Genomic DNA, 22,983 nt, shown 5'->3' with positions numbered 1-22,983 from the left:
TTTACAGCTGCCGGCACCTGAGAATACTATTCACCTGTTGTCATAATTCAAGTCTAAAAAAGAAATTTGCGTTGTACACCACTGCCACTTTTTCTCAGAATATAACAAGTGAGGACCAAAATTTTGTTTAAAACAAAAAATGACTATTTTTGTACAAAGATCAGATGGAAAATCCATCGGTTTGTGAACAAGTCCATACTTAGACTTTAAGATTACAGCAACAGGTGAACATAACTGATATGAACTTATAAACAAGACCAGATAGTGATAGCAAACGCAAGCCTTAGTCATTTTTCATAGACAATTTTGTCATCCTAAAAGATATTACTAAAGCGACATTGTATGCAGAATCATTGTTTATTTTATATATAGATAATAAACTAACAAAGCATTTCTGTTGACTAATATGAGAAGGTTCCGGAACCTGACACACTTGAAATAAAAATTTATCAGGAGCTAATGATTCACAGCGAAAGCAATATCTTTCATAAACCTAATAGAAAACTACGGCGAATTAAACAGCCAGATGTATACATGTGACCATTTCCAAGTATCTCTTTCCACCCACGTATCGTATTTTACCCATGCCTTATTTTTAACTGGTCTGCCTCAAACACTTCATCATATTGGTATTGCCGCGTCCCATCACCTCAATTAAATCCATGACTAAATTCTTTACATTCAACTCGACACAATTAAAAATGTGTTTAAAGAGCTCCTTGCTAGCACTTTCTTAAAGATAATAACATCAGAAATATGAACTGCAGAGCTTGCTACCATTGCTTTTAAACTCCTCTAATCCTTGATTTATTTCAATGTCACCTCTCCTTCCCGTCCTACCATCAACTCTATCCCTGCCACTCTATCTATTCCTAACTCTAGTATTACCTCTGCTTGTGTCCTTGTCTATACACTTTCATAGGCATTTTCACCCTTACTTACACAATACTTCTACCTTCACTCCTAGCCCTCAATCTCTTCTGTGTTTTCATCCCTAGTTGTAAATTCACTGTTACTCCTAGAGATACATTACCTCCGCTATTACTTCTAGTTGTACCTCCACTGTTACTTCCAGTTGTACCTTCACTATTACTTATAGTTTTACCTCCACTATTACCTCTAGTTGTATCCCCACTATTACTTCTAGTTGTACCTCCACTATTACTTCTAGTTGTATCTCTACTGTTACCTCTAGTTGTAAGTCCACTGTTACCCCTAGTTGTACCTCCGCTGCTACCCCCGGTTGTACCTCCACATTACTTTTAATTACACCTCCACTTTACCTCCAATTGTACTTCCACTGTTACCCCTAGTCGTACCTCCACTTTTACCTCCAGTTGTACTTCCATTCTTACTTTTTCATTATAATCTCTAACGTACGATTCATACCTATAAAACTATAGGCTCAGAATACAGGTACAGAAAATAACGTAAGCTCGCTATACAGAACCATCTTCGGAAAGGATGCATAGAGGCTTAGTAGCTAGCATTTTACATGTTACTACATAGCTACCAGGAGAGCATTATAGAAGTTCCATTACTGAGATATACTACCTGTGAGAGTACATACATAAATAACTGTAACGCCACAAGTCCCAAACTCTGAATTCATAACATTATGTTAAAGCTCTTCTAAGTTGACTCTTCTATCTCTTAACGCAGACGACAGCAATCCAAAATTGTATGCTGATATTAAGCTGAAAGCTCTAATGGCAGATTACCTGTGGACACGCAGAGACATAGCGACAGGAAAGTGAGTTTTTTTAAGAGATTCCACGAAGTCATTGTTGCTCTGGTCAAATCTTCAAATCAGCTTAAAAATCCTCGCAGCATATCCTATCAACGTCGACTTTGATGTAAGAATTATGTAAACGTGACCCTCTCAATTGAAATACAAAACCTGTCTCCTTTGAAACCCTCTTGTCTCGCTTGTTGTGTGCTTTGGCTTCCTTTCGCGGAGACAGGTCTAAAAATGCAGCCCTTAGTAGAGAGGGTGAATCAGGAGCACTTCGACGACTTACAAGACAGCAACTGCCTGCATTTAACTTCAAGTTTTATATCTTAAACAAGCGCACTGAGGCACAATCTTCAATTCGGTTAATAAGCTACAGTCAAAGCCTTAACAAAAGATCAAACGCGTCGCATTGCACATCAGCTGTACCAAAGACCACTGCTATAATGATTGGAAGGTGAAAGACCTACATTGAAAAAAGTTTGCTGACCACAAAAATATACAGATAGTTTATAAATGCAACAAATGCTATTAGCTGAAATCATTTTCCAAAAAAACTTCTAAAATGGATTCATAGAATCTCTACAATAACCAACTAGCGGCGTACTGAATATCAATGTTCATTAAACTGATGTAAAACTCTAAATACGGACAGTTCAACTACTGTTCAGCAATATCTAGGGGTGAACAGAACTTGACAAAGGGAAAGACTAATCTTGTACTTGTAAACTGGTGCATGTAGTGTGAGATAGCGGGTTATCACAGTGTGCCCAGAGCTTTCCACACACGCACACTGCTAATCTTCCCAACCCTATTTCTTTTTCCTCCGGTGTGACTAAACGATGATCATGTTGCCAATTCACTGCTTCAAGTTTGAGTGGATAAAATACCAGAGCACTTGAGACTGCCACTCTACATGGCCGTGTTTAGCAGGCGCAGGTGCTCTACCCTATTATTCTCTCAACAATCACCTGCAAATGTTACTGCACAGCTCTACAAACACGGTAAGCGTGTTGCACGTGCGAGGACGGCTATGCAAAGTTGACAGCTCCAAAAAGCACGATAAGACAGCACATCTGTGAATAATAGTGCTCTTGAATGTGGCTGAGGGAAAGTGCTCATCAAAGGAGAGACCCCACATGACGTTACAATAATATCGTGATTATGAGACAAACAGTTGAGTTTGAATAAACTTTATCATGTCATATTGTCCGGCCAAAGATAAGGAGCTGCTCTGAAGATGTTTGTATCATAACAACTGGCTGCAAACAGATTGCAATCGCAAAGCATTGAAAACTGCTTATGAGCTAGAGAAACTATGCTAAATTAATATTTACGTACTTTTAAATTAAAATTAAGTAGCCATTGCAATGCTGAGACATAGAATTAGAATTTTTTTCAGAAATTGTTTGAACGACAGGAAAACTATCACAAGCAGCACGCTGTCATATAATTGAGCATTAAAAATTGTGCATTATACTGCTTTTCTTGATACGGTGAGTTGACAAAACGACACACTTTTGCAATTCACTTTTTCAGGCCGATATAAGCTCTATTGACTGTGGTTGCACTGTGAACAGCATTTGTAACAATATTATTAGACTCAATATGAGTGAATATGAGAGTCGTCTGACCAATGCTAGAAGAGCACAATTTCTAGGTAATTCATAGCGTGGATGTCATTAAGAAATGTTATCCGAGTTAACCTTACGTGTGGCAATAGACAAAATCGAAATGCACAGCCGGCCCATAGCCAAAGTGTTGATAATGAGCACGCCTCAGCAACGGATGTCAATGCATTGTGTCGAAAGGAATATGTTGATTGATGTGCGTAAAGAAACTATCACCTCTGTGATTGGCTTTACAAAAATAGCTATTTATAAAAATCTTTTTTAAACTGTTAAGATTTTTTCTATATAATGCATGTTTTAATGCTATATATATTTGTAATTATCACCTGGTGTATTCATCACTAATGTTTGGGACTGACAATAAACTAACTGAAATACATTGTAATAGGGAGAGCGGCACATGGTTTTGACCTACAAGGAAAACCTCAAAATAGACCTACGCTATGTATGCACTATATTATGTATGCACTAACTGATAATCTGCTATTAATTTGAGTCGATTCTGCGCTGACCAGTTTGTAACCTTTGTTTGTGAACCTTTGTAACTTGTATGCTATGTGAGTTCTTACCTTTGAAACAGATGTACAACCTAGGTGTTGAGTTTAACTTAAATGAATTTAGTTTACTAAACATATACTTAAAGCCAAGTGTTAGTATGTATTTTACTAAAATTCAACTTTTCATTGGCTGTATATGGTATATATATGTATATACATGTAATGGTTGTACATGCAGTATATAGTGGTAGTGTATATAGTGGTAGTGTATATAGTGGTAGTGTATATAGTGGTAGCATATCTATAGTAGTAGCATATATAGTGGTAGTGTATATAGTGGTAGTGTATATAGTGGTAATGTATTTAGCGGTAGTATATATTATAGTAGTAGCATATATAATGGTAGCGTATGTAGTGGTAGTGTAGGCCTATATAGTGTTAGTATATATTATCGTAGTAGCATATATAGTGGTAGTGTATATAGTGGCAGTATATATAGCAGTAGCATATATAGTGGTAGTGTACATATATAGTGATGATGTATATAGTGGTAGTGTATATAGTGGTAGTATATATAGTGGTAGTGTATATAGTGGTAGTGTATATAGTGGTAGTGTATATAGTGGTAGTGTATATAGTGGTAGTGTATATAGTGGTAGTGTATATAGTGGTAGTGTATATAGTGGAGGTGTATATAGTGGTAGTGTATATAGTGGTAGTGTATATAGTGGTAGTGTATATAGTGGTAGTGTATATAGTGGAGGTGTATATAGTGGTAGTGTATATAGTGGTAGTATATATAGTGGTAGTGTATAGAGGGACTGAAAACATGAGTGAACGGTATATAATGTTATAGTATTCAATGGTAGAGTTTTTAGTACTTATGTGCATCGCTGTTGTACCTTTATTAGTGTGAAATGATGAATAGAGCGACGGTAATTTTGGTGCTGTGATAGTTTTGTTACATTTCACAATACTCTTTCACATTTTTAAGCAGGATGCAATGTTATTATAACCTTTGGGGTTGAGAAGTAGAGATGTTGACTTAGCTATACAACTTCAATTCATCAAATTTTAGAATACATCCATGTAAATATAAAAACTTATACATTGAATTCTAGGGCTATAACAGCGAATCAAGACAGTCCAAACTCAGTGAACTCCTATTACAGTTCTCGTGCAACAGCCAATCAGAGTGGACGAGAAAGTGTCCTAACATACAACCTACAGTCTAATGAGAAGTGCTATGCATGCTGCTTTCGACCTATCATTAGCTGGTCCCGTGATCTGTGGTAGGCATTTACTCTATCATTTTCCGGCCCTTGACCTTAGCCTAGATTATACAGATTACAAATATAGAGTCCATAAAATCTCCATAAGTTTGCTGTAAAACATTAGATGTTTCAACTTTGTAAATGAGTTCATTGAACTCACTAGGAATAGCCTTTCTTCTTTTAAGCATCTTGTATCCTTCTTACCATCGTTACCTATCATATTTCTTTGACAACCAAAGACCTGATAATGGCAGGGAACACTGCTTGTCATAAGGACGTTGTGTTAGCAATTAGAGAACCTCTCGCTCGTTAGCTTTATCCTGTCCACTTAGCTCTTTGGTAAAATCAGTTTGTTCACAAACACACTTGCAGAGATTATAAAATGTCTTGTATAGCCACCATGTATATCATTACGTAGCTATGTGTAGCCACTATGTATGTCCCGTAGTTATTGCATATACTCGTATACCTTTAAAATACTTCCAGCTTTTTAAAGCTTAGGTCTAATTAGTGTTGTTAACCAGCTACTACAGATCAAAAATGGCAACCACTTCAAATAAGTTATATTTCTCTCATGTTCAGTTACAGGATAGCACAACTCCGATAGATTTGGTCATTGTCTTCCTTGTATACCGAGCAAGTATTGTGTGTTAAGCTTGTATAAGCTGGAATACATTAGAATGAAGCCCTAAAGGTACTACACTTACTAGATGGAATGGCGCTGCTCTCCCTCCTATCAGTGCTGCGACACTCTCCTTCATGCACCCATTCTAGGTTCTTCTTGCCAAAGCATATCCTTTGGCGCCTCACTTCGCATTTGGAAGGATAACTCTGTCTGTCAGAAGCGCAGACTGGTTTTTTCTTAGATGTTGTTTGACACTGAACGCTGCAGTAATCAGATGAAGCCAGCGCCTGCACATCAACAGATTTAAATTACGAGTGGTTAACAAACCATCATCTTTTAGGAAATACATTGAATGATCTATATGGTTGTCACAACTCCCGACGGGTGGAGTTTGGTTCGCAAGGCAGTTAAGCTTTCTATTTGGTAGAACAGTTGCTACTAAATAGAAATCTTGATAGGAAAGTGGAAAGTGCAAATAGAAAAATGAAAATGAGCTTATGAGTGACATGGCAAGGTAAAACATTCTGGCTGATTTCTAAAATAATATGGTTGAGAGAAGATAACTTCTTATAATTTTCAAGTATTGTAGCGCTGATGCTTTCTATTTCTGTAACAACTAAGAAGAGTAAGCAATCGGTTTTTAAAGTATGCTGGACTTTGCAAGGTAGAGTAAATAACTTTTTATTTCCTATGAAGAAATTTTATTGAGGCAGAGATGTAGCTGTAAAGTCATTAGTGCGTAATCTTACAACGTAAACCTTAGTTTTAGGTTTATTTTTAAACATTTCCAAAAAAAACTTTAAATCCGTAGACAGGATGCCTTATAGCGTTGCTATGTATCCAAAGAAGCAAATCACGGAGTTAGTTTAACTAGGGCCACATGAAAGTACACAGGGTGGTGTGGAAACAAGACTGTGGCCAGTGTGGAAACAAGACTAGTTATATAAAACCACCTGCCCCCTCACAAACACGACAGCACACTTATATACACACTTATATACACACTTATATACACACTTATATACACACTTATATACACACTTATATACACACTTATATACACACTCATATACACACTTATATACACACTTATATACACACTTATATACTCACTTATATACACACTTATATACACACTCATATACACACTCATATACACACTCATATACACACTCATATACACACTCATATACACACTTATATACACACTTATATACACACTTATATACACACTTATATACACACTTATATACACACTCATATACACACTCATATACACACTCATATACACACTTATATACACACTTATATACACACTTATATACACACTTATATACACACTTATATACACACTTATATACACACTCATATACACACTCATATACACACTTATATACACACTTATATACACACTTATATACACACTTATATACACACTTATATACACACTTATATACACACTTATATACACACTTATATACACACTTATATACACACTTATATACACACTCATATACACACTCATATACACACTCATATACACACTTATATACACACTTATATACTCACTTATATACTCACTTATATACACACTCATATACACACTCATATACACACTTATATACACACTTATATACACACTTATATACACACTTATATACTCACTTATATACACACTCATATACACACTTATATACACACTTATATACACACTTATATACACACTTATATACACACTTATATACACACTTATATACACAATTATATACACACTTATATACACACTTATATACACACTCATATACACACTCATATACACACTTATATACACACTTATATACACACTTATATACACACTTATATACTCACTTATATACACACTTATATACACACTTATATACACACTCATATACACACTTATATACACACTTATATACACACTTATATACACACTTATATACACACTTATATACACACTTATATACACACTTATATACACACTTAACTAGTTAACTGCACAAAACCTACAGTCTACCATTAGGAGTTATCTTTACACCCTGAAATGCAACAATGTCTTCTAAAGCATGACTAAAGAGAAGGAAAATGCTTTTTTATTAAAAAGCTTCTGAATAAAAAGGCTATATTTATATTATATGTGCTTGTTGATAAAATTTAACAATGTCAATATTTTTTACGCAGGAGGAGAAAACTTCTAAATTCGTGATCCTCTTATTACTTGACTGAAAAAGCTGGTTTGAAAAGTTTGTGCTAGAAAAAGAATATTTTAGATTTACTAATTCATTAATCCAATCTAATTTTATGATTATAATACATATTTTGTAATGTCACTTTACAACATTCACCAGAGAAAATACTTGTAGCCTTTCTTTGAATAACAGTATGTGGGTTTATCATATAACTTATCCACTCCTGTCTTAAGATTTTATAATATTCATTGTGAACCATAGTTGCAAGAAGTTACTGCTTATTTCCTTATCATTGTGTAGGTTTACAGCCACCATATTTGAATGCATTCCTGTGAGAGAGGCATGATTCATAGAATAGTTTATTGCATGCTCTACGGAGTTGTAAGGCGATAAAAGTCCATTGATATTCCCATCACCGAACCTAACTTTTCACAAATCTTGAAATTGAACTGTACAGACAGTGAGCACTCGTTACTATTTGTGGTTTGAAGTATTTGTGGTTTGAAATATTTGAGTGGCATGGAAAATATTTCAACTTATTGTGTATATAAAAGCTGTGCAAACTTACTAGATATAATACACTGCTTCTGAAAGTATTTACGATTTCATCCAAATATGTTACGATCAAACCTCTTCCAATGGTCATTTCAGCATACAGTAGATGTTCCTATAACGTATATCTCCTATAATATAAATTCCAGATAATGTAAAGAATTTATCTGAAGTTTTTGCTTCCTACTACGTAAAAAATTCCATATAATGTAAAGTGTCAAGTCGGGCGAGCTCTCAAATTCAATTTGAATGGTAACCAACCATCTCACTGCACTTGCGAGAGAAAAAAATGACAAGCGTATAGCGTTATAACAATTATATATAAAAACTAAGCAACATTCTAGTTTGTGGTAATAGATCGGCAGATGTGTCACAAAACAGAGAATAGGGTAGCTGTACCATTGTTCACGGGTGTTACAGTGTCGAGCCTCCAATCTGCATGTTCCGAGTTAGAGTATTGTCGAAAGTTATCTTTTATTCTAACCTTGACCTCAACCCTACATGCAGATACACAATGAACAGGGAGTATCGCTTGTTTTGTAGTAAAAGTTTTCTGTTTTTCTTCACTGTAGATGTATAAAACATTTGTGATTCGTTTTATTGTGCAGAATAGACGTAGCCGCGTAGTAAAAATAAGCAAATCATTCGTTGTGAATAAACGTCGAAAATTTGCGCTATCCATCGACGCAATGTAAAATTACCACAACTATGGTCTATAAAACCTGTGAAGCTGATTCAAAAAAGGAGAAAAGTTGTCAATGCAATTTAATAATTCTGCAGTTACAGTACAGCCCCCAAATTAAAAAGTTAAGTCTAGTTTTTTCTTTTTATATGGTCTAATTGGTAAATTTGGAAAGATCTTGGAACGGATTAAGCAATTTACATGTATTTTACTGTTCGTAATACATAAATTCCCTATAGCGTAAACGTTCCTGGAATGAATTATTTACATTGTAGGAGCGCATACAGTATCAAGTTTTTACTGTACAACCTTGAATCTGGACAGACGTTTGCCTCTTTACTCAAAGTAATTCCCAAAATTCGGTGTTTGAAGTTTCTCGAAACATTTTAATTATGTAAGAGAATGTAAAGAGAGTAGTGAAGACTGAAGATCAAAAAATAAAAAGGTATAAAAATAATGAAAAAGATATAAGCTAATTTAAACATTACCTATTCTAAGTTAAAGTAAACTAAGCTGTATTTATTCATCACGACCTCTGAACCTACATGTATGTGTTACCCAGAGGCGTATAGCTTCACAGAGTTTCCAAACAAACCAGATCGACATACTGATCTCTAATGGAATATTCTTACCTCTCTCTCAACGTCTCCCTTTTTTGAACTTGACTTACTTTTTTACAAAAAATTTTTTGTAATTTCTTGCAGGGAATTCTGTCTTCTTTCAAATGATGTATAATACAACAATCAATTTCAGCGTGACTGCCAATGGGAGTATTTATTGTGTTGTCGGTTAGTGTTGCGGCCTCTCCATTATAACTTATATATAAAAAATTGTAGGCGTGGCTTGTTTGTTTGGAGCCGTGCGAGCTCCGATATATACGCTTCTGTTAGTCGCGAAACTTTGTGAAGTTATACAGCTCTGTACTGTCAGAGTCGTATAGCTCTACAAAATCTCACGACCAAAAACTGGAAACAAAAACGCGTGTTTCCAAACAAACCCGATCGACATACTGATCTCTAACGGAATATTCATACCTCGCTCTCAATACTGCTTTTTTTTGCATTTACATTACGTTTTTACAAAAAAGCTATTCATAGCTCTTTGTAGGGAATTTTGTTCTCTTTCAAATGCTGTACGATACAACAATCAATTTTGAAGTGACTGCCAATGGGAGTAATTTTTTGTTAGTTAATGTTGCAACCTCTCCATTATAACTTATATAAAAATAGTAGGCGCGGCCTGTTTGTTTGGAAACGAGCGAGCTCCCATATACGCTTCCGTTGGTCGCGGGACTCTGTGAAACTATATGGCTCTGGTGTTACCAAGCCTAAATTTGAGTTGATGTGTCTCTATGGTAAGGTAACAATGAAAATTTCTTTTTATTGATCAGTATAGTGCCTTATTAATGTAGCTTTTTCATTTTCAGATTTTTATTTACTTTAATATAATATATTTGTTATACTGCTTTGTATCATTACCTGCTGTACTTTTTATGGGATTAGTGTAGGTTTTTTAGATGTGGAACGAATTAATCGAATTATAATGTATTTTTATGAAAATATCTCCTAAAATGTACTAGGGTTTTAACATACAAATTAACTTAATAAGCAGAGATTTGACTATATTACTGTAGTTTTAGACAAATAAATTTTTGGCACATTAGTTTAATAGATAAGATAAATCCCAACATCCTTGGATTCAAAGAGCCTGGGTGACACTTGGCAAACAGTCTTAATTTCAAGTAAGTTTCTTCCCAAGTAAGAGCTGAATGCTTATGAAAGAGTAAAGGCGTGGTCACACGAGCACCGAACCGACGTAGGATCGGTTCGGTTCGGAGGCTGGTTCGGTTCGGGGCACATGTCACACGGCCACCGAAGTAACTTCGCTTCTTAGATACCATACGTATAGAGACAAGACACGGTTTTATTAGTAGTTTTTATGTATTTGAGTTAAATATTTCTATTGTAAACAAAAAACTTTGAGGAACAATTATAATTACACAGCAGATTTATCAGAAGATCGTTCAGCTGCTCAAAATAAATCATTCGATACAAAGATTTTGCTAACCCTTCCCATCAACATAATTATATTTTTTTATTAACATATGAATGTTTTTCTATGCTGAGTACATAACAAACAAAATCAGTCTTTATCATAGTACTGTGGTTTTACATAAATAAATCAGTCAACGATACTTCATCAGGATGAATATGACACATTACTTATATTCCACACGAAAGAAAATCACAACCATTCCCTTACATTTATGCAAAACTTAAGTGCAACATCTTACATTTATGCAACCCAATCACAAGTCCGGGTGAACCTTGTCGTAAATTGCTTCGTGTTGTTTATTTAACGAAATAAAAGTATCGTCCCATTTCTTTTTTAACTTTACTCACACGCACGTAAGAAGAAATGTGACGCGTGCTCGCTAGAATTTTAACCAGCCAATAAGAGCAAGGGTTTGGCCACGAAATTTCGAGCAGTACCGAAAAGCCGTGGTCACACGGGCACCGAACCGAACTAAATGACGCAAAACGACGTCGTTTTCAGCTCTAAAAAGTTCGGCTGAGGACATTTCTGACCGAAACGAACTATTTCGGTACTGCTCGAAATTTCGTGCCGAACCCTTGCTCTTATTGGCTGGTTAAAATTCTAGAATTCTAGCGAGCACGCGTCACATTTCTTCTTACGTGCGTGAGAGTAAAGTTAAAAAAGAAATGGGACGATACTTTTATTTCGTTAAATAAACAACATGAAGCAATTTACGACAAGGTTCACCCGGACTTGTGATTGGGTTGCATAAATGTAAGATGTTGCACTTAAGTTTTGCATAAATGTAAGGGAATGGTTGTGATTTTCTTTCGTGTGGAATATAAGTAATGTGTCATATTCATCCTGATGAAGTATCGTTGACTGATTTATTTATGTAAAACCACAGTACTATGATAAAGACTGATTTTGTTTGTTATGTACTCAGCATAGAAAAACATTCATATGTTAATAAAAAAATATAATTATGTTGATGGGAAGGGTTAGCAAAATCTTTGTATCGAATGATTTATTTTGAGCAGCTGAACGATCTTTTGATAAATCTGCTGTGTAATTATAATTGTTCCTCAAAGTTTTTTGTTTACAATAGAAATATTTAACTCAAATACATAAAAACTACTAATAAAACCGTGTCTTGTCTCTATACATATGGTATCTAAGAAACGAAGTTACTTCGGTGGCCGTGTGATATGTGCCCCGAACCGAACCAGCCTCCGAACCGAATCGATCCTACGTCGGTTCGGTGCTCGTGTGACCACGCCTAAATAGTTCGTTTCGGTCAGAAATGTCCTCAGCCGAACTTTTTAGAGCTGAAAACGACGTCGTTTTGCGTCATTTAGTTCGGTTTGGTGCCCGTGTGACCACGGCTTAACTGCTGTCGTTATGAGAGCCAGCAGTACATTCCAGAGCTGCTTTGACATTGGCTAGCCTCCATATAGTGAGTAATCTGCCCGTGTATAGCTGCCTTAGACTTGTAATAGCTCTCGATTAACTGCGGTTGAGTTTAAACTACGCAGAACAAATGGGGAGTCCTCTGCTACGAAAACGCGCCATACAATTTACCTAAATCCAGATATCAACCATAAAATCGCACACGTCTAATTCCTAATGAATGATGCTTGTCTAGATTAAGCATGTCCTTACATGTAAAAAACCACAGAACTTGTTTCAATGGTCAGGATAGGGGGTAGAGCAATTAACACCACTTGTTTCAAAATTACTAGATTACAGCCAGGGCTTGTTCTGGCCACCGCAATGCGGTCAGATGGCTGGTTACGTTGAGCAATTGTTTATGAGCGCCAACACCAATAGTAACAAGAACAATAATCCTTTGAATATGACGGTCTGACGACGATCTGACCTGCTTCCTTTATTCACGCTTGAGTAACAGTCAAAATCATATCTATAGCAAAAAAGTATAGTTTATCAGTCACACAATCCCTTTATCTAAGTAGACTAATCCAGTTGACGCAATGCTACAAAATATGAGCTGAAGAGCTGGTAGGCCGCAACGGTGGGAGAACAACTACGCAGTGAGTGGTAGACAAAGAGAAAGCAGGACAGATCTGGCTGTACAGTGATCTACTCTCTGACCTAGATTTTTTCTGCGTAAAAAGGACTTTCAATTTGTCAACATCAAATAAAACAATGAGAACTGAACCAACCCGGATAGTGTTTTAGGTACAAACAGTATAAGAGCTCTCTTACGTCAGCCTAGAGATTTTAGACATAGATGGCGGCAGAGATCGGTATCGTGGGAAGTTGTTCCTCACCAATCATGTCAAGGCATGACTCAATCATCTGAGAGAATGTTTGGCAAGCAACTACATGACTGATGACTAAAATAACTCTTATGGAAGCGACTGTAGATATTAGTAAACATTCCCAGGAAACCTTTATGTTTATGAGGAGGGTTGAACTGATGTCCAAACAAGGAGAGTGTAAGCAGTAGCTGTGGCATCTAAAGTTACTCAAATGAATCTTTGTCTGACTGCTGATGGTTACTAGATATATTCTTCAGCTCAGAGTGATTCACTAACGGTAAACGGTGAACTCATCAACACGAAGATAAACATAAAAAAATATGAAGCTACAAAGCTCTCTCTGGAGTTTAAGTAAACTGAGGTACCTGTCAAAATTGTCATTAATAACGTGAGTGAAAGCATTCCCACACAGCCGGCTCAAAGCGTAAGATCAACAAAGCAGCCGGATGAGCTCGCCGTATCAGCATTTAGTCCTTTCGGACAGCCAGGTTAGATTATTGACCATTTTAATTCTCTCCAGATGCAGACTCCTCCAGATGTGCACTCAAGTTGGCCCTGGACGCTGTGACCCACGACACGTGCTGCAGGTATACTGCACAGTGGGACCTGGATGTACAGCAGCTGTTACTTCTGCTCATAGCCCACCTTGACCACTTCCGGCATTCTTTAATCTCTAATACTAAGGCTGCTTCAGATACTGTGGTCTCAACAGAAATTTGAATGGTGTCTAACCATTCTCGATTGTAGAAGTTTGGTGAAGGAATCAGTGAGAGACCTTCCCAGCCTCTTTGATGTCACAGTTGACGCAGTCTCGTAACAAACCAAGTGACCTTCATTACAACAGCACAATGCCCCAAAATTGTGTTTAAAAAAGCATATCCTAGTCACCATTTCAGTTTCTGAGCCACTTTTAGCTAATGTCACAGTTTATCACCATTCCACATTTTTTGTCCAATGCTTTCATGAAAATGAGTAAAAAAATGGATTTCCTATGCATTTGGGTTGTTGCCTAAATAATCGGTGAACAGTTAAGTCACAGGCTATCGCATGACATGTATGCATCGGGAGGTCTTGCAGACTATTAGCAGCTTTCTACCTACCATCAATGCTGAGTTATAAAACAGTATATCGAGGACTAATTAATGTATTATTATATACATCATGTTGTGTTTTCACAGCATGTGTGTGGTTTTGCTAAAACTATCAATGCTGCCTTACCTTTCATCAATTTATTCAAGGTTGTTTTTATTCTATAGTGCTAAAAACTCGCCCGGTCACTAAAAACTAAATCTTCACAAATATGCAGTGCCAAATACAACAAAATGCCATATATTATTGTAAGAATATACGGTATTTATTATTATTTTGGGCTCTTGAGAGAATTAGACAAAATACAATGTATTCTTATAAAAATACTTGCTCCAACGTACAATACGCGACATACAAAGCAACTACCGGTATCAGAATGGATCAACTTCTCATGTCAAAGTTTGACTGTATATCCAAAACTTACAATCTTGACTATAATAAAAGGGAATTAGTTAATAAGTTGAAAAAAAGATGGTATCGTGCGAGATTCGAACTCACGGCATTCAGATTGATAATCTAATGATCTAACACCTCTGCCAATCAACCATCTTCAGCTTATAGGAAATGTAATAGTTGTGCACATACTTATTCTCAGTGCTCTATTGGCACACCTGATGATCTCCCACAGCGTACTGGACTGCCGGGTACTAGTGCTAAACAAATATGTGCTTGACTACAGATTCAATATTCTATTATTACTTGTTGCTAGAGAATTAAACTCTACTGCACTTCATTAACCTTGTTAATGACCAGCCTATGTCATCATTGATGCAATTCCAAATATTTTAAAAACAAAAAAGTTTTTAATTATTTTCAATCAAACATGTTTACATACTGCAGCTGGCCTAATATACTATGATTTAGAAATGCGTACACAGCAAAATGATTAAATTTTTCATTATATACAACGAGAACTTATAGAAATGTGTGTAGATTAAAAAACATATAAATTTAGAATTTATATAAAATTTATAAATATCAATTTCAGTATCTTGAGCAACACATTCATTAATGAAAAATATCGTAAAGAAAACAAGACTATGAGGCTTGGGTGATACCCATATACTGATATGTGCTGAACTCCTGTAGTCCGTCACTGTGTTTCCATGCTTCTAAGAAGATCGGAGTTGCCCACTGCCAACGATGCGGCATTGCATGACGATTCAATGATTGTTATTCGACGATTCAACGATTCAGAGTTGCACTCTATAGATATTTCCAAGAGTCGCGATGTATCCCTCAAAACAAAAAAACTAGGTAAAGTAAACTCGCTTTCGGGTATCGATTACTTTTCAATTCATGTCTAGTCAACTAGTTCTACTAACTAAGCCAGAATGCCTGATTACAATTTTATTTTTGTGTTCCTTATTGCTGTGCTCTATATTACACAATACCAACAGAATTTATTACTTAGTATACAGGTCCCACTTCAGAGGTCGCATGAACTACAGTCGCTTCTAGTAAGGAAGGAACTTTTGTGAATCTAGAAGAGGTAAGTCTAGGAAGGGGTCGACACTAATTTTTTTTATCTCCACTAAGGAGAGCTTAGCCGATTATTATCGATTCCGATCCATCAGCAGTGACCGTTTCTATGATGCTAAATAGTACCCTCACAGCGAATGTCTTTGCACTAATTTAGCGAAGCAAAATGGCATTTTACCATTTCTATTATTCGAAGTGAAAGCAACTTAAAACGAGTTCGAAGCATGGAAACACAGTGTAAAAAATGAGGAGATTTATGCTCTAGTTTTAACACATACATGTATGCATAATTTAAAATAGGTAAAGCTAGGCTCTTGTGTCTCTTACAAACAAAACTTGGTAATCTTATGACTTTAGATAAGCCTACTCATATTTAAAACTTCCTAATATTTCAACATGTTTATGATGTTTTTATTTCCTAGTATTATATAAATACAGCAACACACCGAGGGAAATCGAGCCGAATTCAACAAGATGCCAAATGTAGCACTGGCAGCAAAATGGTTAAACACTTATTCAACAGTTGTTCAGCGAAAGTTTGTCCTACTATCCTTATCAAGTATAATATTAATAAATGCTTTCCATTTATTAGTTGAAATGTTAATAGGAAGTGACGTACATATTTTAGTTCTACAAATTCCACTCTGACATATTTTATAATGGAAAACGTGTATATTTAATCAGCATCTGTGCTGCTAGAAATCATGATGTATGTTGAGTAGGTATAATTTACTACAGGATGATATTCTCAGGGTGCGCTTGGCACCATCCTATATAATCGACTGACGCATGCAGTAATGTTTAACGGCAGCTTCAGGCTAATATCACAATGCATCAGTGATTGTTTGTTATAACATCGTTCAAACTATCACAAACCCATCTGCGTTTACATCAGTGAATAGTCTACAGCTTAGTGTTCTGTATAAACAATGTGGTTGCTAAAATGATGAAGTACTAGTCCCGCAGCAACTATCATGAAGAGAAATAAAGATTAAGCAATCTGTGACAGCCAATCACCATCTCCGAAATGCGAGCTTACACAGACAGCTATGGGTGCTTGGCGAAAGTGAAAGTTGGTGAAAGTTTGACAGTCGCAATGTTTTCTAACATATCCATGTTGCATCGGTGATGTCATTGGCTTATGGTGCACATAGTCGATGAATAATCACAGAGAAGACAACCCCCAAATACAGTGATACAGGTTGAACCATTCTTTAAAGTAAGTAAACGGCTCAGGAAGTTTTCCTTACCAAATAAGCTTAGAAGCAGACAGCGGCCTTAATCACACCATTCAATCGGTATTTGAGATACTCGAACGACAACTACAAACACCTGGTTCGACTGTATTCATCATTTGCAATGTTTCAATAATGGACAGAATGTGAAATTATCATACATACAAAACGTATGAGAAAAGAATGAGCATACTCTTCCAATCAAAATGCTGAATGTCTTGCAGAGAAGATTTAATTGTAGACACTTTGAAGAGGGACTGGAGGTAAATATTAATATTCGGCTCATTAGACCAGATGCTGCCATATGTCGATCGCCGCTGGCATTGGCTATAATCAAAGGCAAGTTCTTCTGCCTTCTGGCGACCCAGGTGCAAGCAATACAAATAAGGCTATTGTGCAATGTAATCCTTAGGCATATGACCATCTGTCAACAGCTATATCCCCCTTCTAACAGTCGTAATATATTTGTACACGTGAGTCAATGACAAGAAACCTATAATAATTCGATAGCGCTGAGATGAATGGATAACTGATAGATGGGCGGAAGATAACATCATCGGAACCGATTGCTATTTTCCTACATCCAGTGTGAAGGTCTGGCAGAGGTAATCAGAGAGTTTGCAGAATGACCAGCAAATGGAAACTAGTTGCATCATTCGTTCCTCAGAACGCCATCTACAATTCTTTTAAGATATTCTGCGTACTTCCTACACTTCAATGATTGCACAAGTTAACAGTTCCATACGTAATGAAGAGATGAATGGATGGCCTATGACTAGCTTCTGTCATCTCTTAAAATATTTTTTAATTATCTAGGACATAAATCTGGATGATTTTGCTAGTGTGTCGAATGTATGTGATGTACTGCTTGCAGCAAATGGTGCTTTCATGGGTACTAGTTGAGCGTTAATGGAGATGTACAATTATGGTCGATGTCATAAAAGAGCTCCGTGGAATGTAGTCGATGGTTACACATTTCATAAACCAGACTATTAATCATCTAATCCTCACGTCTATTATCAGGTAATGCTAGTCTTTGAGAAGAAAAACATTTACTACATTACATTACCAAGTTTTATAATAAAATTTAAAACTTTCAACGCTTAGAATTTATTCCAATTAAGGAGTCCAGCTTATCATGTTACCATGCGCTATGTGCTCACGAGAAGAGATGGTGTATTGAAAAACGGTAGAGGGAAGTGCTTGCATGGAAGTGAATGAGAAGACTGGACACTCGAGAGTACTTCAACGCTCATAATAATCATGGCTCGGGATGAGACAAATTACTCTAATGAACATAAGCATCTATTAATCACAATAGTAAATTGAAATACTCAATATTATTTGGAATGAATAATATTTACTTTTTTAAGATAAGCCTCTTGCATGAAATTTTAGCCTAAACTTTTAAACTGTTTATTAAACATCACATCATTTGGCGGCCTCCGAGTTACCATCATGTTTTAGACAACTTAAGTAGTACTCAAGTCTACTTAATTCATACTAATTGATGCAAAAACTGATTTAGAAAACTACTGAACTTTTTAACTATTTTTGCAACACCCTGCCTGGTTGGCAGGCATACTGGGTAAGCAAAAGCTTACCTGCGTCACATAGAGAAGAAAGCTTGCTGACCATAATGTTCCTTTCATCTTAAAGAGGTGGTAATGAACAAGCTCCAGCAGTCAGCTTTCATATAACTAACGTAGTCTCCTTATGGGCTCATCAGCACTAAAATGAAATTCATTAGAGCAATTGAGTGACTAATGGGGAAGGGCTGCCCATTAGTGATGATATGAGAGGCAGCTGTGGGCTGTAAGACACGCTAGGATTACTGTCACTTTCATTGTGCATTATGGTTAGACCTTACATCTTGTTGGCCTATCACCTAGGCCTTGTCAATGGCATATGTTGATCTTCTGAATTATTAGGTACAGTATGTGTTAACAATAAACATGCACTGTTATAAATTGAATTCAACCAGTACCAAGTGGCTCGGAATGAGCACTCTCTGAAAGGTTATAACATTAGTGCATGCAAATACTTGTCTCTATGAGATCCGCCTGTGGCTGGCCTAATTGGTGGTCTCTGCAATCATTTTGACTACGCTATTAACCTGCTCTAATAAAAATCCTTATCATGTGGTATCAGTGTCTAGCAACTGAAGAAACTTGAATGGTTTTATTAGTAAGGGACTTTATATTTCTTCTCAAAACTACTAAAACATTCTAATCTATAGGCTGAAACCGGCTTATATGATGAGAACATATAACTAGTTTATAGAAGTCTTACCAAAACTAGTTAATGATAGAAATTCATAACGTTTGTCAACATATGACTTTGTCATATGTACTTTGTGGAAATTCATAACGTTCGTTAACATATGACTTTGTCATATGACTCTGTCATATGTTCTGCTGTAAGATATACGCAGCAATTAATGTTACATCATTGCATTTATGAGTAAAAAGGTTATGACATAAAAAGTATGTTAAGCCAAGCAGCACTAAGCTGAATTTCTCATGACCGACAACGCTCAAAGCTTTTTATATTACTTCCAATAGCTGAAGGAATGAAAATAAAAACAGTCAATTCAAGTTTATATTTACTTTACGTAATTCCAACATTGAAATGTACAAAATATAGAGTAAAGATGTCATAAACAATATATATATATATATGTATTCTGAATAATTTTAAATTTAAAAAATCTGCCTCCTTTACAACATCTGGGGAAGACAATAGTAACTAAAATATGAAAGGGTACAAAATTTATCTAAACTAAAAGTTTTGTTCATTATTAAGGATTCTCTAACCAAGTCGTTTGTGATGTTATGTTTAAAGTAAAAACGATGTTGGGACTAGTACTCATGCCCTCGTATGGTATGTTCTCCCTCTCGCCGTTTGTTCTAATAATATAAATTAATCTTTACGATTTAAAATGCAGCTAATGCTAAACTGATGCAAAAGTAGAAAAAACAGTCTGCATAAATAAGAACAACAGTTACCTGATAACGATAGTGTATTCTAACTGAGCTTGGCAGACGATGCGTATTGCTCATTATAGATAGGCACGCGAATCGACTACTTTCGCTTTGTTTTTTGGTTAAAGATAGTAAGAGGTTTTGTTTTGCAACAGCCAATAAAATGTTACAAAACAAAATGAACATGAAACATTGGTGGCTCGTTACATAGCTAAAATTGTAGCCTTTGATCATATAATTAGAATGTTGTGTCATGATATCGACGACAACAAAGTGCTTCAATACATTTAGGCTAAAAAAATGAAAGTACAGTTTAAACAAATAATTGTAGTTGTATTGTTATCGTATCTCAAAATGGTTATAGACACTGAAAGATCGTTGCTATAATCGCGTTGTTCGAAATATGGACGATAAGTCGGTGCCTGTTAAGAATGCTTGTGCTTTGCAGCACTTTTCTATGTTAAGCAAAACAAAGTTGGGCTCAATGCATCACGCCAGGTAAAACTAATGTGTTTTTTAAACGGACTCCCACCCGAACAAATGTCGACTGGGCCATTATATTGCACAGTGGAACACATTGTTGTTGCTTAAAAATACTGCATTAACATTTTAATGTCTGTTCAAGACAATGCGCAGTATTGTGCCTTTTGGTGCATATTACCAGACCAAATAGTCCTGTGGTCGTCCTAGATAAAATTGAGGCATAATGAGCTTGTAATTTTTCATCTTTTTCATTTTGTTTTATGTAAACAACTGATATTGTGTGTAACAATCATATATTCATCGTATATTACTATTGTTACTGCAAACATATAATCATTTCTCTTGTTTTCTGTATTGATTCTGCGGCCATATTGACTAAATGAGTGTACACACTGTTATTACTAAATCAGACGATACATTGATTACTGCTAATAAATATTATATAGACATATGAAATAGTAAACACTACCGCTAGATATCCAATGCATTTTATACCCTCTCTTAAAAACTAATTGATCTAATTTCCTTCATATTAGCTCGGTATTGACTCGAAAAGTGGAAGTGAAAAGAATTATAAAATATTATGAGGGGCTGAAACCTTGGCAGCAGAAGTTGATGGTATCAATGCTAGTCCAAAGGTCAGTTTTACAAATGCTCCTTTCTGATATAAAAAATGCCTTGTTCTTTTAGCAGGCCTATTCTTTTGTCCGGTGTTTGTGCAACTGTTAGACTGCATCCATACCTAGATGTTTTGGTCTGTCATGTAGTCATCTCAAGAGATGTTTGAAACCAATATTCTTACTCTGAAACTTTTGCCTGCCATTGAATTTTTCTAATCCACAATGGGAGACTAATCTTGGCCTAGTGGCCTGAAACCCCTGACTTGCGCACAACAGATTTGTTTTAAATTCCCAAAACAGACCACTGGTGGTGACAGGAATGACATCAAATATTAAGTTTTATTTTCAAATGGTCATGTTTTCATTTATCGAGGTTCTTTTGTCACTGGACTCAGACATGTCTGGCAAAGATCGCAGAGACATTGTTTGTGTAATAATGCTCTTAAAAGCACGCACAGCCTCTTCGTGCAGTAAGTTAAGCAGACGTACTCTATCAGCGAGAGATTGCTCACACCAATCCCTAATATATTTGCTTTTTTCAGTGCTGGACATTTCATGGTACCATTGGGCATATTGAACATACATCAGTTTAAAAAAAGGCTTTTAGGAATTCGGCAATAGCGCAATTGTATAGTCTTTTTGTAAGCGAGCCTTTTTTGTCTTTTTGTACTTGCTTCATGTTTGATTAGATGCAGAGGTTCAGAGTTGGAAAAACTAAACAACATATTGCAAGTCTTGTCTCGCCGTGACTTTCAAGCATCCTTCAACAAAAAGTATCCTGCAGAAGCTTTCAAACCAAAGATTGATACAAGAAAGGCTAAGGCATCAATTACCAAATTGTTTGGTATGTCAAAAGAATTCTTCTTGTTAATTCCTTGAAAGATATTCACATATTGTTACTGCTTCATCCCTAGAAATAATAAAATATTTCAAGCAGTATCTCGCATTCGTACGCACATTGAAAACTGCTACCATTGCTCCTAACCAGGTGGAATGAGGAAATTTAAGGTTTCCTAGAATGATGATATCCCATTAAACTCATCCTCTCGTTGTCTCCAATGATAACCTGATAAACCAACTTCTTGCATGTAATGATAAGTTACACACTAGTGGAGATATAATGGCATTTCTTAAGCAGTCGAATGTGAGTACAATGTTCCCTTTCGGTCACCATCAGCCAATGGTGTGCTTAGTTCAACATGACGTTCATAAGGCAGCGTGTGCCCTGCTAGATGGGGAAAGTTGCGTTTACACCAGAAAGATTTTATTGGAGTTGTGTTTCTACTCAGAGAGCTGGAGTTGGAATGGTTTATAGTCTGTTTACGATTTGAAATACTTTTTTGCAAAGACTTTACATTAAACCAACTTCGATGATGCGAAATGAGTCACCTTTTTTAGCTAATGAAATATAACATCGATATCCATTCCATTTGCTTGTGTTTTCGGCGCTATTAACATGGTAAGATATCATTGGTTGATTCCGTGTTGTACTCCATCAATGATGGCCATCAAATATGGGCAAACAGTACGTTTATGCAGTATTTGAAACTGTGACAAAGCCGCCTGTACAA

At 36.0% G+C, this 22,983-nt stretch overlaps 3 protein-coding genes across 5 annotated transcripts in view; 2 read left to right on the top strand and 1 right to left on the bottom strand.

Annotated features, from left to right (window-relative positions):
- LOC137399386 (SPARC-related modular calcium-binding protein 2-like) overlaps positions 1–20,390 on the bottom strand; it is a 46,733-nt gene extending 26,343 nt beyond the window's left edge. Inside the window, exons 1-3 of one of the 3 annotated variants that reach the window (XM_068085473.1) lie at positions 20,334–20,390; positions 18,930–19,056; positions 5,842–6,046 (exon numbers count right to left, since the gene is read on the bottom strand). In XM_068085473.1, coding sequence (XP_067941574.1) covers positions 5,842–6,046; positions 18,930–18,977 — 253 coding nt within the window. In that variant the 5' untranslated portion in view covers positions 18,978–19,056; positions 20,334–20,390. Of the gene's footprint in view, positions 1–1,721; positions 2,016–5,841; positions 6,047–18,929; positions 19,057–20,333 lie in introns of those variants that run through there. The other 2 variants (XM_068085472.1, XM_068085474.1) reach the window with 2 other exon arrangements.
- On the top strand, positions 6,847–7,221 carry LOC137399570 (putative uncharacterized protein FLJ46204; the record flags this gene model as incomplete). Its single annotated transcript, XM_068085748.1, has 1 exon — positions 6,847–7,221. A coding segment is annotated over one exon (375 nt), but the record flags the coding sequence as incomplete, so codon positions are not given.
- A 322-nt stretch (positions 20,391–20,712) lies between the features above and the next one.
- Positions 20,713–22,983, top strand: part of LOC137399781 (uncharacterized) — a 52,148-nt gene continuing 49,877 nt past the window's right edge. The window contains exons 1-2 of the mRNA XM_068086006.1: positions 20,713–20,807; positions 22,102–22,256. Coding sequence (XP_067942107.1) covers positions 20,713–20,807; positions 22,102–22,256 — 250 coding nt within the window. The remainder of the gene's footprint in view (positions 20,808–22,101; positions 22,257–22,983) is intronic.

This window comes from Watersipora subatra, chromosome 7, assembly GCF_963576615.1.
Source record: "Watersipora subatra chromosome 7, tzWatSuba1.1, whole genome shotgun sequence".
Classification (NCBI taxonomy): Eukaryota; Metazoa; Bryozoa; class Gymnolaemata; order Cheilostomatida; family Watersiporidae; genus Watersipora; species Watersipora subatra.
Note: the sequence above shows the minus strand (reverse complement) of the source record. Positions and strands in the feature narration are given on the sequence as shown.